This window comes from Amia ocellicauda, chromosome 16 (assembly GCF_036373705.1).
Source record: "Amia ocellicauda isolate fAmiCal2 chromosome 16, fAmiCal2.hap1, whole genome shotgun sequence".
Taxonomy (NCBI): Eukaryota; Metazoa; Chordata; class Actinopteri; order Amiiformes; family Amiidae; genus Amia; species Amia ocellicauda.
The window spans coordinates 24,564,386-24,580,051 of NC_089865.1; the positions used below are offsets into that span (position 1 = coordinate 24,564,386).

At 37.6% G+C, this 15,666-nt stretch overlaps 1 protein-coding gene across 1 annotated transcript; it reads right to left on the minus strand.

The window, feature by feature from the left end:
• Positions 1–1,392: 1,392 nt before the first annotated feature.
• On the minus strand, positions 1,393–9,113 carry LOC136711816 (protein FAM237A-like). The gene is made up of 3 exons (XM_066688321.1): positions 8,959–9,113; positions 6,917–7,308; positions 1,393–1,597 (listed from the first exon to the last, which is right to left on the minus strand). Exons 2-3 carry the CDS (start codon positions 7,299–7,301, stop codon positions 1,449–1,451), a joined length of 534 nt encoding a protein of 177 aa, XP_066544418.1. The 5' UTR covers positions 7,302–7,308; positions 8,959–9,113; the 3' UTR covers positions 1,393–1,448.
• Positions 9,114–15,666: the final 6,553 nt, after the last annotated feature.

Here is a 15,666-nt window from a genome sequence, read left to right on the forward strand (position 1 = left end):
AGCATCAACAAGGCATTTTCGCCCACAGGACTGCTGCATACTGGATGTTCCCTTTTCACACCATTCTTTGTAAACCCTAGAAATGGTTGTGCGTGAAAATCCCAGTAACTGAGCAGATTGTGAAATACTCAGACCGGCCCGTCTGGCACCAACAACCATGCCACGCTCAAAATTGCTTAAATCACCTTTCTTTCCCATTCAGACATTCAGTTTGGAGTTCAGGAGATTGTCTTGACCAGGACCACACCCCTAAATGCATTGAAGCAACTGCCATGTGATTGGTTGGTTAGATAATTGCATTAATGAGAAATTGAACAGGTGTTCCTAATAATCCTTTAGGTGAGTGTATATATCACCAAACCTACATTATCACATCCTCCTCCATTTGAAATGACCCGGCAAGTTTTTTGTTACGGTCGTGGTCACAATTACTTGGTCAAAGGTGGCTTAATGTGGTTATGTTGTGGTCAAAATGCAAAAATGCACCCCTATTCTGATTGGTTATGCCAGTTAGTTAATACGTCAAATGCTGGCATTAATTTTCCTGCTCCATTCACACAGACCCATTGCAAGAAAATTGCTGGCATTTAGACTAGGTCCCGAGGTGGAGAATTGCTGGTTTAGACCCTTTCACACAGTCCTTGCCGGCAACAAAATGCCACCAAAACTTATTTTGCATGGCGGGGGAAGTGCATCTTGTATTGTCGTGTATTTATTTCAGGGCTTTTCCTTTACAGCTTAAGTGCACACATTGTAAGGTTGGCACCAGGGACATGCAGAGGGGGTGGGACAAGGGTAGCACAAGTCACTGCCACCCCTCCACCACTCTATCCCTCTACCTGTCGCAAGAGCCCGCTGTTAAACCGCAGGTTCTCTGCATGGTTGACACACATCTGTATTCTTCCAGTAGGCCACAGCCTACTCTCTGCTTGACATTGTGGCCCCACATTTGGATCCATCTCTCAGGTGTTTTTATTTTTCACATCAGCAAATGAGATATATGAATATATGAAGTTTAATCATATTTTTATTAATTACAATTTTTTTTACTGTTAATTATTGTTTTTGCTTACTTAATTGATGATGTTAAGGGAAAAAAGGGTTTGTTTTGATACCACAAGTCTCTTTTTCATTAAAAAAAATATATGTATTTTTGCAGCATGATAACTTTGATTAGGTCCAGATTTTTGTTTCATACTGCATCACGTCTTGCATCATGTAACTTCTTCAAGAAAGAAGTCATTTCCTGAAGTGTCAACTGTTTTAGGTTCTTTAATAAAATTTGTCTTTAAGCCCTCCACTCAATTAAAGTCATATTGCAGTGGGTGTCTTATCTTCTGACACACACACATACAAACAAACACAACTCAAAAAACATCACGATCTGCTTTTTATTAAATACATCAAAAGTACAAAACACGGAAATGTCCCTTGAACATTTGAAGTTGCTACATACTGGAGCTTCTCTTAATGCCCACAGCTCGAGTTAATTTGCCCAGAATCCCTGGCCCAATTCTATGCCAATGAATTCCTATCAAATCTTGGGTGTATTCCTTTTCCTTTGAGAAGTTACTCCTTATGCTCCGAATGTATGATTCTGAAAAGTAAAAAATGAAACAAAGTTACACTCCATACCTCCATTATACTGATGCCTTCCCACATCTGGTGTACTCTTAGGCCAGTGCAGTGTGTGCAGTTGGACTTCCATCATAGGCACACCTCTGTAAACGTAAAATACACAGTCCCAAAATTGTGACACATCTACTTTATTGCACTACACTAAACAACTCTTTAGTACACTACACTACACTACTCTACTCTAGACATCACTACACTATAATACTCTATTTTACATTACATTACTCTACACTACACTACTCATAATCTACACTACACTGAAGTCTCTAACAGCGTAATGTAGGAGATGGGGTGCTGTTTCACTGACTACAGCAATGTCAAGTTGGAGTGATGACAGTTTTAGCTGTAAATATGATTACACATCCAGCCTACATTGGCATTTTGATTTTAATGCAACAAGAGCATAAAACTAATCTTAACAAACATATGCTATTGCAAAAGGGATCAGGTGCTTTAATGACTTACTCACTTGAAAGTTATGTTAAGCTGTTGTGTTCTTTTGATTTCAGATTTGTAAGCACATCATTAAAATCATTCACAAAGTGGTTTCTAATCCAGTTGTTTTTTTTAACTCAGGGATAGAAAAGAGCTTGTGCAGCTGCACTTTGCAGGTGTTACCCAATGTTTCCAAGAAATTGAAAAAACTAAACAGAAAACTCTGACTTTCATTTTCAGATTCTTTCCTTTTTAGTGTGCCTGTTTTAATCCATCAATTAATTTGTAATTCTTTATGATACCTTCACTACTGTGCCACGATGCATGTACAAGGGCTGTGCACACACTGGTACCACAGACATATCTAAAAACAATTTATAGATGCTATTATTACTTTTTCCACAGACCACAACTTGGGAACCCCTGAACCCCTTGGGAACAATTATTCCATTACTACTTCAGTACTTTACAGACACAAGACACCTCCGCTATGAACCAAGGAGTAGTTGAGCAGGATAAATGTGAAAAGATTAATGCTATGGGAGTGTTTTAGAAAAACAGGTATTTATAGTTTATTGAGTGGAAGTGGCTGCGTGGAATTGGAGTTGTTACTTCCAAAATGAAATTAAATTCAGTAGATTACAACCCCAATTAAGATTTGGCATGAGTAATTGTTTATATGAAGGATTTGGTTGAGGGGAATGACAACCTGACGGAATGGGTTAGCCCATCGGACCCCCCAAAAAGAACTGGGTAGAATCCCATACCACCAACACAGAATCTGGGCACTTATAATAATCTGTTTGTTTTGGGTCACTTATATTTGGTTCCTGCATGGTTCTGAATTTGAAAGAAGGAAAGAGTCAGCAATAGTATTTAGGTAATCAGGATATATTTAGCATGGATTGGTAATTGGTTAGTGATTGGAAGCGGTTGTGAAATATGTGGTAACTGGAACAGCCTTTATTAGTTATGTATACTGGCAAAGATCTCGGATAAAGACTGTATTTGTTTTCAAGTTAGACCTCCAAAATATGCAGTGATGGGTAAAACAATTTCAGTGGAAATGGAAACTGGGGCAGAGTATGGTAGAGTTAAGGCTGAATTATGCTTTTGCATCTGTGTCTCTCCAAACAGGTGCAGGTGTCATTCGCATAGGTATCTGCAAACATACTTGCACATAATGTTAATGTGTCCATAGGGGGCAGTGTTGCATTTACCAAAACAGAATCTACAGAAAACAAAGAAGAAACACAGAAACGGAAACCCGTGAAATGCAACTTTTACATTTTGTGCACAAAATGTATTTTTCCTTACATCATTTTGTGGACAGTGCATACTCGGGTGTTGATTCCATCCACGGAAGGCAAAATATATTTAACTTTTTGTCCTCAAAATTGCAAAGCATGAAAATTATGTGCTGGAAATTTTAATTTTATGCACGAAATGTGAATTATGTGCCCGAAATTTGAATTTCGAGGGACAAAATATTCATTATGTGCACAAAATTATGTGTGACACAAACAGTGCCCCAAAGTTTTGTGAGACCTCTAGGTCAGATGATGGGTAAGATAATCTGTTAGTGTGTCAAATGCGTTTCATGGATGAGGAGATGCATTTAATATACTTTCGTATGTCACCACATAATTTTTCTGACCTGCTGCTTTCAGAATCTCCCTGCTTAAACAAGCAGCATTTGTTTGACGCACAGCACCGCAGATAAGCACGACACGTTGTTGAGATTTTGGAGGTGTGCACGTCAGCTCTACACGAGCAAGAATGGCAAGAAGATGGACAGTTGGGTTGCACTGGATCCTATCAAGAATCAGAGACAGGGAGGGAATTATGTCATCAGAGAGGGGCAATGCGGTGTGCAGCAAATGTTTGAAGCTTGGATTTTGGGTGAGCTGTGGAGGCAAGCCTTGGAGGCTTGCTGGGGGAGCTAGAAAGATTCAGCTTTGAGAACCACTTGGGTGAGGTAGCACTGATGGAGGTCTTGGTGATCCATAAGCTGACTTCTGGGAGTGAGTGATGTGAGATCTATGAGGAAAGTGGCACTGATGGGTGGCAGAAGATCTGGGAACCAACCTACGGGAGTAAGTAATGTGATGCTGGATGCTGTCCAGTCCATCTCTGACCTGCAGGAGCAACAGAATGGGGAGTCGTGGCGTGAGGTGGCAATGATGGACTGCCACAGATCTGGGTGCTGACCTGTGGGAATAAGTGAGGTGATATTTGATGCTGTCCAGTCCATGGCCGACCTGAAGAACTGACAGAAAGGAGATCTACGGGGGCGGTAGTGAATTTGTGGATTGGTTGGATGATCCAGCTGCTGGGCGAATGTTTGATGATGGATGTGAGCAGAAGTGGTGGAGTCTCGATCAAGGAATGCTGAACCTGTAGTATTAGTTGTTCTTCATGGAATAGGTTTTTTTCTTCACCCGCTGAAGCATGGACATGGAGCATGGAAGAGGGCTGGAGTTGAACTCAGGTAGGTGAACTATAACGATCCTTGTGATGAGCTAGCAAGCTAGGGGGCATGTGCTCTATACTAATGTGGAATGAAGAATGCTAGGGGTGTGTGTTAGGAACCAGGTATTTATAGTTTATCAAGCAGAAATGTAATGTGTAGATTTGGGGTTGTTTAGTTACGAATATTTCATTAGTAATTCCCAAAATACGTTACTCAGAAGGTCAAAAACTATTTTTAATAACTAAACTTTGGACAGTCGGAATATATATACTGAACAAAAATATAAATTCAACATGTAAAGTGTTGGTCCCATTTTTCATGAGCTGAAATTAAAGCAATCCCAGCAATTTTCCACACGTACAAAAATTGTATTTCTCTAAAATGTGTTGCACAAATTTGTTTACATCCCTGTTTGTGAGCATTTCTTCTTTGTCACAATAATCCATATACCTGACAGGTGCAGCATATCAAGAAGCCGATTAAACAGCATTATCTTTACACAGGTGCACCTTGTGCTTGGGACAATAAAAGGCAGCAGTAAAATGTGTGGTTTTGTCACAACACAATGCCACAGGTGTCTCAAGTTTTGAGGGAGCGTGCATCTGGCATTCTGACTGAATTTGGCAGTATGTCCAACTGGCCCACACTCATGTGTAACCACGCCAGCCCAGGGACCTCCACATCCAGCTTCTTCACTGTCAGAGACCTGGACAGTTGATGAAACTGTGGGTTTGCACAAATGATTAATTTATGCACAAACTTTGAGAAACGTTATCAGGGAAGCTCAGGGTCTTGGCCTGACTGCAGCTCTGGTGTACATTACTGCAGTCAGATCCCTCAAAACTTCAGACTTGAAATCCATAGATTTGGGTCTAATACATGTATTTTAATTGACTTATTTCCTTATATGAACTATAACTCAGTAACTGATGATACACAGTTAGAATCCTCTGTATCCATTTAAGCTCTCAATATTCATTTTGTCTGAGTAACAGCTTCTCTTTTTTTCCATTTAGATATTTTTGGACACAGATATATTTGTCAATCACAAGATGCTTTTTCAGTTAGAATTTCTTATTACTGCTGTTTTTTAGTTGTTTTAATTAATTACCTTAATTATTTAGGCTCACTGAATCTTTAGTTTTCAAATTCCTGAATGAGAAAAGATCAACCCCAAGGACTACATACAAGATCCACTATGAAAGACACACCACAAGTCACAAGCTGAAGTTAAGATCCATCCATTTTCAAAACCACTTATCCTGGTGAGGGTTGCAAGGAAGCCAGAGCCAATCCTGGTAGGCATAGGGTGCAAGGCAGAAATACACCCAGGACAGGGCACCTAGCCATTGCTAGGCAACACACACACAGGGCAATTTTGCATGGTCAATTAACCTAACCTGCATGTCTTTGGATGGTGGGAGGAAACCGGAGTGCCTGGAGAAAACCCATGCGAACACGCATGCAGAACATGCAAACTCCACACAGACAGGCACCCCGAGCCAGGACCCAGGAACGCTGGAGCTGTGAGGCAGCAGTGCCAACCACCATACTACTGTGCCGCCCATTAAGATACAAAGCAAAATGTGACAATGTAAAAAAACATTGAATGCCCACTGTCTAATTTTTACACCAATCTTATTTGATGCAGCAGGAACTGCTGATAGTCTGATTTTCCTAGCAGAAGAGGAGCTACAGGGAATTGCTAGTATGTGAACAGCTGAGGATCAACTGACCAACCAACCAACATCTAGCCACCCTGTCCTGTTTAGCAGTGCCTGAGAACTGACTAAAGAAATGAGATACTTGCGGTTGGAGACCAGCTTGAGCCATACAATATGAAGTTATTTAGCAGATGTCTTTATACAAGGTGACATTAGATTTTACAGATACTATCATACAATGTTGTACATATACACAACATAAGAAGGATAACAACATGACTATGAAATATATTCTGCACATTACACTGAATATAATTAAGGTATCAGAGATAATCACAGATTAGTTTTAAGGACGTGCTTAAAGGATGAAGACAATAGAACCCTAATGTCGCTAGAAGTGGAATGGAGAGAACAGGATCTAGGGAGAGCTAAAATGATGGACCGGAAAGAGGACCTAGGTGAAGAGAGCAATGGGTAAGGACAAGGGTCTTGAATTCAATACAGGCAGTTATACCCTGCTCTCTGAGCTGAGGCTTTTACCAGAAACACCACTTAGGAACCTTAAACTAAATGTTTCCTAGCATAACTTACACTAATCATTCCCAACCATTTCATACATATCCTAGGCAGTAAAGACACTTTTGGGAAACAATGCAACAACTTTTTTTTTTTTTAAAGAAGCATATCTAAGCTATAGATGACTTACTGTCTGTAACCAGAGAGTGCAGAGCTGTTATTTCCTGTTTCCTCTCAGACAGATGCCTGCGGCCCAGGCCATGTGTACGGGACAGCACACAGTCTACATAGATGTCCCAGAAGAGTTGGGCCAGGTCCCAGAACAGAGCCCCATGTTTCAGGTTGTTAGAGGACTTCAGGTAAATCATAAAGTCCCAGAAGCCTGAGACGGAGTCAGAGATACGTGGCTTCCTCATCTCCAGCAGCAGTGCAGACGAGGACTCCCAGCACTGGGGGTCCGCTCTGCCCAGGGCCAGTGGGTCGATCATGCCATGGCACCAGTGTGGGCTGATGCACAGTGTACCCAGGAGCAGCACTGTATGAGCAAGCCTGAGGTTCCAGCTGGCACTTTCCATCTAGGAGCTGAGGAACACAATAATGCTGGTGCAATATAAATTTTCACTGCTTAGTAAGATTTTTCTACTGATAGCAAAATTACAACATATATAATATTTGATACCTTGTCAAATTGTTAAAATGTTGTCTACATTTTCTAAAACTGTAATGGAAAGTGTACTCAAACAAATGAAGCCGGGTGCAACACAAAAATGTAAAAAATAGTACACTATCACTAAATGCAAATGTAAATCAACAGAATTCCAGTGTAGTCAATTAGGACTTCTGGTTAATGGTGTTAACCTGAGTTAATTATTATCATTCCTTTAAAAATTTGAACACCTTCTTTCTACATACAGTAGAGGCAATTTTTGATTACCTCTCCAGTGCTGCAAGGGAATAAAAGCAGACACAAAGTTAACCTTATCTGAGGTAATATTTATGGTTTAAAGCCTAGAAAATACAAATTATGCCCTTCTGTAATTTTGAACTTGTAATTGTATTATGTTTTGATCTGTAGCACTTTTGTAATGCTCTTATTTTGTAAGTCACCCTGGGTAAAGTCATCTGCTTAGAAATCATTAATAATAAACTAAAAATTATTGGGGAAAACTATTACAGTTCATACAACATATAATGCACACACACAAATTTACAAAATTCTGATTCCGTTTCTGACAGCTCATGAAAGTGTGACAATTACAGCATGGTTTTCAAAGGGAAAGACAAGTAATTGGAAGCAACTTCATTTGAAATGTAACCAAATAATTTAATTACATGATTAATTACATAAATGAGCAGAAAGTGGACACATGATGCAATTTACATAAACCCCTAGAGTGATCAGAATATTGATTTAGAGGATTTTTGTTACTAATTTAATTTGATCGTCATCCTTTTTTTTTTTACCAGCAATGACATGCTTTCATTGACGTCTTTCATTTACAGCATTTATTTAATGTGGTCATACTGACAAAAAAGACACTTCAGAATTTGCTAGACACAATTCAAGATATTAAGACACTCTGACATTAATCAATAATCAATGAAATGTGGTTCAGTTAAATGACAACTAATGCTATCCTCTGTGTAAGTATAATGTCTGCTTAATCTATACCGACCTACACTATGGAACACATGCCCTAAATGTGTTAAAAGTTAAACACATTTGTAAATTTACATTATAACTTAATTGTTCTCACCTTAACAACATCTTAAGATAGACGTCTAATAATATTGAAAATGTAAAGGAAATTAGCTTTATAATCTTCATTAAAGTTGGATAGTTAAATATGATCTAGCTGCTAATGATAATTTGAACGCTACTACAAATCTTTAAGCGTAGATTTGTAATGCAGGCTAATGTTTTTTTTTTTTTAATAACCTGACTTCTGCGACTATTTTGAAAATATAGTATTCTAGAAAATGTATTTTCTGTAATATAATTAAAAGTGTTTTTGTACATACATACATTTATAAGTAAATGCATACACCTATGCTTTGGAAAATCATTGTAAATTAATAAAGTTACTATTAAAGAGGAAATCAATTCCGATTACAACTATTTACTGTTGGTGAGGTCTACTTTAATATCAGTTTTGTTTTCTTATTAAAGCTATACTCTTCCCTTCCAGTCAGATACAGCGCTTCATTAGTAGACTAAAATAAAAGGCTTACCTTATGTATAGGTTGATTTGGGAAACTTGCCACGCTTTAAAGAATTCCTTATTGCACCTTGCACAGATTTTTGTGGAGTAAATAGCCGGCAGAAACGCAGTTTTTAAAACGTGGGTGTGCAGTATCCTTTCCTACGTCAGTCACTTTGTGAAGAGACCATGCATCAATTATCTATAAACGTGGTTCAACCGTGTTCTGGACTGCAGAGCATTGCCTTCCTATGCACATAAAACACTTCTACCTTTGACGTGACTTCAAACAAAACCCTTTCAATTAACGACTGTTCGTATAGTTTTCACGTCAGACTTTTCATTTCTCTCTCTTCATCAATCTATCAGTATCTACTTACACACCATAACAATTATTTTGACGTATTTACTCTCACATATATGTCTCTCATGTGGAAATTTAATTCTACAAAGAAAAGGGTATAATTCTGAGAGTAAGATGTGTGTGTGTGTGTGTGTGTGTGTGTGAGAGAGAGAGAGAGAGAGAGATTAAATGGGGCAATTAACATGTATTAATTGCAAATTCAATTCTCTGCCCCAGTCACATATATTGCTTTCTGTTTTCTTCAAACACACTACAGATGATAGACAATTATTATTATTATTATTATTATTATTATTATTATTATTATTATTATTACTTAACAGGCACCATAGCCCAACTCCACACAGACTGTGCTCTCTATTCCATAGCCTACAAAACCATTATTAACATGTCAATTACTAAGCATTTTGTAAGGTAATTACTTTAATTTAAGGAATATTGTCCATGGCCAGAGGTCCATTTATAGATGATTGTTCTAAATGATACATTGTAATACAATACAAATTATGATTAACTGTCACAGGGCCATCCAGGACAAAAGGTTGGAGAGGCTTACAGAGTATCATCACAGTGATTCCTAGGATCACCCAAGATTACATTTCAATGAAGATGTAAATTCCAAATGTCTTAGAGAGCTTGTCTCTCCAGAGTTGTTTTTTATTGCTAAACTATGGTGAAAACGACCTTAAAATAACACAAAATAAACTATCAATCAATCAACCTGCATAACTGAAAATAAAAATAAAAATAGCATTATTTTTTCTTGTACATTGTGGTATCTCTTTTAATTGTAAGATATTACCTGCAGTACATATTTGAGTGATTGCATTTGGAACTAATTCAGTAGGTACAGACATCTTCTCAAGTCTTGATTCGCTGGGAGTGCTTGAAAAGTGGGCCTGAAACAATGGTTTGTAGTTTGTAGTTTCAGGTAATATGCAGTATAGCTGGATTGAGAGAAGTACTGAACTCTTCAGGTAGTCAAAAGACCAACAGATTAACATTTTCAGAAAAGAGCTTCAAGCTGTAATTTCCGAGACACAAGCAGAGCAGACATAATGGATCATTTGAAAGACTCATTTGTTGAAAGTCGTCATATTCACATTTTCCATGAAATGTCATATGAATCAGGCAAGGCAGGTAACAACTGGATACTAATTACATTAATATGGTAAATAAAACATACGCACACTTGTGGTCTTAAGACAGAGCTGTTTTATGGCTGTTTTTATAGCACATAAAGTGAACGTGAGGATGCTAATTAAAGTTCAACTCCTCCGGTACAGATGTTCATTTGATGTATAACACCAAAGTATTAATGCCAGTGACTCTTAACTATTCACCCTCTTTATGAACTATTGATAACTATATACATTATTATAAAGGTCTCATGATGATGACGATGACGATGATTATTATTATTATTGCTCAAGGTGTCTCACACCCAACAAAGAACTGTAAAAACATTTTACAGAGTTCTATGGCTACAAATTGTACAATGTGTATACTACAATGACAAACTAGGCTTGTAAATACAAAAAAAATAAGTGCAAGAAACAGCAAAATTGCAAAAAAGGTTTACAGTATATTTGAGTAGCGAGCATGTACAATTAAAAATTCACAAAGGTGTTTGTGATCTGATAGATCAATAATGGGTAAGAAGTGCTTCACTGCTTATATGTTTAAATGATTTGCAGATATCTCTAAATGATGTGCATATATTTTTAAATGATTTAGAGATATCTTGAAATATTTGAAGATATCTGGAATTATTTGAAGAAATCTTGAAATATTTGCAGATATCTTTTAATTAATTAAATATATCTCTAAATGGTAATTTGGTTTGCCATGAAATCCATCCGTCAATTTAGGTAGCAGGCACTGTTCTTAAATTTGAGTTCTTGTGGGTTACAGTGTGTCAGGTTTTATCAATCTCCTGTAATTTTGAATTACTATGTTTTAGTTAAATTGAAATAGTAATGATTGATGCCTTGTACTTAACTGTATTTTTGCACTTTGTTTTGCACTTATGTTGTAAGTCGCCCTGGATAAGGGCGTCTGCCAAGAAATAATAATAATAATAATAATAATAATAATAATAATAATAATAATAATAATAATATGCAGTTGTCATGTTTCCTGCATGAACTTCCCTAAGTTCACTCCAGATGTCGCTCTTCTCTCATTTTGTCTTTTCCTCCTGGCCCTTTGTTCACAGTTTCCCCTATTATTGGTTATTGATTCTTGTTCCCAATCAGTTAGCACACCTGTATCTTGTTTCCTTGCTTCACCTGTTCCCTGTATGTATACCCCATTATTTCCTATTATTGCAAAGTCTTGTCTATGCTGCATAGTTGCATTACTGAGTGTTCGTGCTGATGGAAATCATTGTGTTCCTGATCTACCTTCCTCTCTACGACCTAGTTCTTTGGATTTCCATCCCCAGTCCTTTTGCCTGATCTCATAACCTACCGACTGACTTTGATTATTGCCTTTTCTTCTTTGTACCTTTGTTATTCCATTCCTTTGCTATCTGCTTTATATTTCTACATCGATATATATATATATATATATATATATATATATATATATATTTGTATCTTTTTATTTTTATCAAAACATTTGACTTTAAATGCCAAACATTTTTCTAAAGTCAGTTCTAATTTTTAGCCTAGTTAAATCAGTCTTTCATCCACTTATGTTCTGTGGAAGCCCTGTAGTCATGACATAATGATGTAGCAGTCATAAGAAAGAAAAAATATATAAAAATATAAAAAACTGAAAGCTCTTTGATTTTTCAACTGTTTTTCAATTTTCATCCTTCCTGTTTAGGTGACATCAATTGTTTCATGATACCTAATCTATCAGCAGTTCAAAGCAAACTAACGTAAATCTACTCTAGATTCTGCATTTCTACAAGACTACAAGGCAAAACTTATATAACAAGTAAATTGCTATATTGTGAAGGCATCAAGATGGAAAACAGGAGACACTTCACACAGAGAGTTGTTACAGTCTGAAAGTATTCAGTGGAATAATTAAATGAGTATTGCTTCAAAGCTGAACATGTTTTGTCTACAGATGCTATTTTCTTATCAATGCATGCATACATTTAACAACATCCCCTTGAGTGTTTAATAATAATACACCTTGCTATATTGGCTGAGACTGCTTCTTTACTGAGTTGTCACATAGTCAAAGTTCTCTTTTCTTATCAAACATGTACTTGCTTCAGATATATAGAGAAGCCCAGCAATAAATAATACCCTCTAGAGACTATGCAAGAACGTTTCATTACTGAATTGTGCATGCTATCACTTAGTTATATTCTCATATTGTGGAAGTTTTTACTGCATACAACAAATGCCCAGGGCACCGCATGAACAGGAATATGCAGGTCCCCGGGCCTCATGCTGGCCAGCGAAAAAACAGTAGGAGGAGCCAAGCTCTTGGTTCTGAGGTGGACAGAGGCCCAACTGTGACATCGGTCAGGCCTGATGTAGTTCCTGACTGGGTCTTGTTTGACCCTAGCGCTGTGTAGTACCACAACATTACAGCGAAACAAAGACCACAACAGCATTACCACATGCTCTATTATAGCGCAGACAATAACAGGGAATCCAATTTCCACCATAGTGCCATAACCGTACCGACTATTACAGCTTGGAGAAGAATAGCACATGCAACATACAACACAATGCAATCACTTGCTGAACAGTACAACAACAACAAAAAAGTGCTTGACAAATACAGCGTAGTGTCAATGTCATGGGTGACGGTTAGCACTAAGCTCAACCAGAACGACTACACCACTCCAAGTTTGTTATAGTGAGGAGGGCAGCCTCAATGCCACCCTTGTCCCCATGCGCCAGAAACATGACGAAGTAAATAGCAAAGACATTTATTAAACACAAGTCAGACTACAATGTAAAAGACAAGTAGCTATTTGGGATATCGTCAGGAGGCTTATTCTATAAACTAAAATACAACTGTTAAAATTGCCTGTAGTAAATGCTGGGTAATAAAATTAAATAAAACTGAATGTAACAGGTGAGACCAGTTCCCTAGTTAGGCAAATTAGCAGTAACTACATAAAGGTGAATTAGTTTGTGTAGGGAGAGAGAGAATAAGACATACACATATGGCAGCACAAGCAACCTTCAGTTCCTGGGAGTTAGATGCTTTGTTTTTACCTGTTGAAATGGTAAGCTGGCTGGTTACATTGCTTACACTTCCCAGCACAATTGTTTGTGTTTTTTGTTTATTTGATATTGTTTATGTTGGTAATTGTAAGCTATAATATCCAGACAGGATTGTTGCTAACTTACATTGGCTAACAATTACCACCTACTCAAGGTAAATGTTTTTCTATTATTGTTGGACAAGTTAGGATTTTAATTATTAATTGTTCTGATTAACCTGGCTTACCCAATGTAAATGTGGTGTTTTAAAATGTGTTATGGGGCAAGCCAGGATTGTTGCTAACTTACATTGGCTAACAATTACCGCCTACTCGAGGTAAATGTTTTTCTTTGATTTCTGTGTTTATGTCTTTTTATGCTTGATTTGGTGGGGCATTGGTCTTTCTTCTGGGATAGATGGGACCTGTATAAACTGGATGGTCTACATTTAAAAGAAGGCAGGCTAATGCATTGGGAGAGTGTATGTGCAGAGAAATTGAGAATCTTTTAAGCTACGGACCAGGGGGGCAGGGAGGTCTGACAATGGGAGATGCTATACTAAGGAGAGAAAGCAAAGGGAAACTGCTAGTGTGACTATGATGTTGTAGGAGTGACAGAAACATGGCTTACAGAAAATGATGGCGATTAATACAAGTTGAAAGGATACACACAGTTTAGGAGAGACCAGCATAATCAAAGAGGTAGTGGGGAAGCATTGTACAGTATATCAGAGGCAGAAGAACTCAAATTAGATCCTGCTAACGAAACATAATCTTTATGGGCTAAACTAAAAAAAGATCTGGAGGATTAGTGGTAGGAGTGTGTTACAGACCACCAAACTCAGATATTCAGAAAGATGCTGCATTGTACAGTGTAATCAGGACTGCATGTAGCAAGGATGTGGCTGTTATAATGGGGATTTCAATTTCCTAAACATAGACTGGGAATGCCCAGTTGGGATGACAGAAGCAGAAATATAAATGGTTGAGATGGTAAATGATTGTCAACCAATCACTGATTGTCAATCAATTTGTCAACCAACCAGAGAGAGAGCATGCATTGATTTGATATTTTCAAATGACCAAGATAGAGTCAGAGGGACACTAGTTAGAGAATGGCAAATGGCAAACTATGATCACAATATGGTTAGCTTTGAGGCACACTTTAAAAAAACAAGGAAATTACAGACCAATCCATCTCACCTGCATTAACTCTACAATTTTGGAAATAATTATTAGACAGAAAATCGAGGAGCATCTTAATGAAAACCATATTCTTGGTGAAAGTCAACATGAGTTTAGACAAGGTAGATCATGTCTTACTAATTTATTAGTTTTTTGAACTTACAAATGCAGCTGCACATCACATCATATGATACACGTAGATTTTCAGAAACCACACCAAAGACTGATCCTAAAATTGGAAGCCGTAGTTATTCAGGGTAATGTAAGTAGATGGATTATGAACTGGTTGATGTATAGGAAACAGAGGGTGTCGATAAGAGGAGTTACTTCTAACTGGAGTGAGGTTGTTAGTGGAGTCCCACAGGGATCAGTATTAGGGACTGTGCTTTTTCGAATCTATATTAATGATCTGGATTCTGGGATAGTTAGCAAACTTGTCAAATCTGCAGATGATCCAAAAATAGGTGGCTCACCAGGGACTTAATATTCAAGTGTGGGCTGACACATGGCAAATGAAATTCAATGTGGACAAGTTGCAAGGTATTACATGCAGGTAATAAAAATGTCCACTATAATTACTCTATGGGAGGAAGAAGTAACGCATGAGACCACATCAAACCACAGGAGCTTTTCCAGATCAGCAGGGACACACAGACCCGGGGACACAAATGGAAATTGGGCTTCAAGGCATTCAAGACGGAAAACAGGAGACACTTCACACAGACAGTTTTTACAGTCTGAAACAAACTCCCAAGCAGTGTGGTTGAAGCAACAATTTCGGAACATTCAAAAATTGACTTTATTTTATATTTTTAGAACATCTTTTAATTCTTTCAACTACTTTGTTTTGGGATTCAATTCTGTTAATTCAAAACTGACAAGAGGCTGGATATATAGTGTAGGCGATCACTGGTGAAATATTTGTGTATATTGTTCTTTTGTTTAATCTTTATTTTGTTAGTCACTCTTTATTTGGATTGCACAGCATGGAGTTTAGTCACCTTTATTAT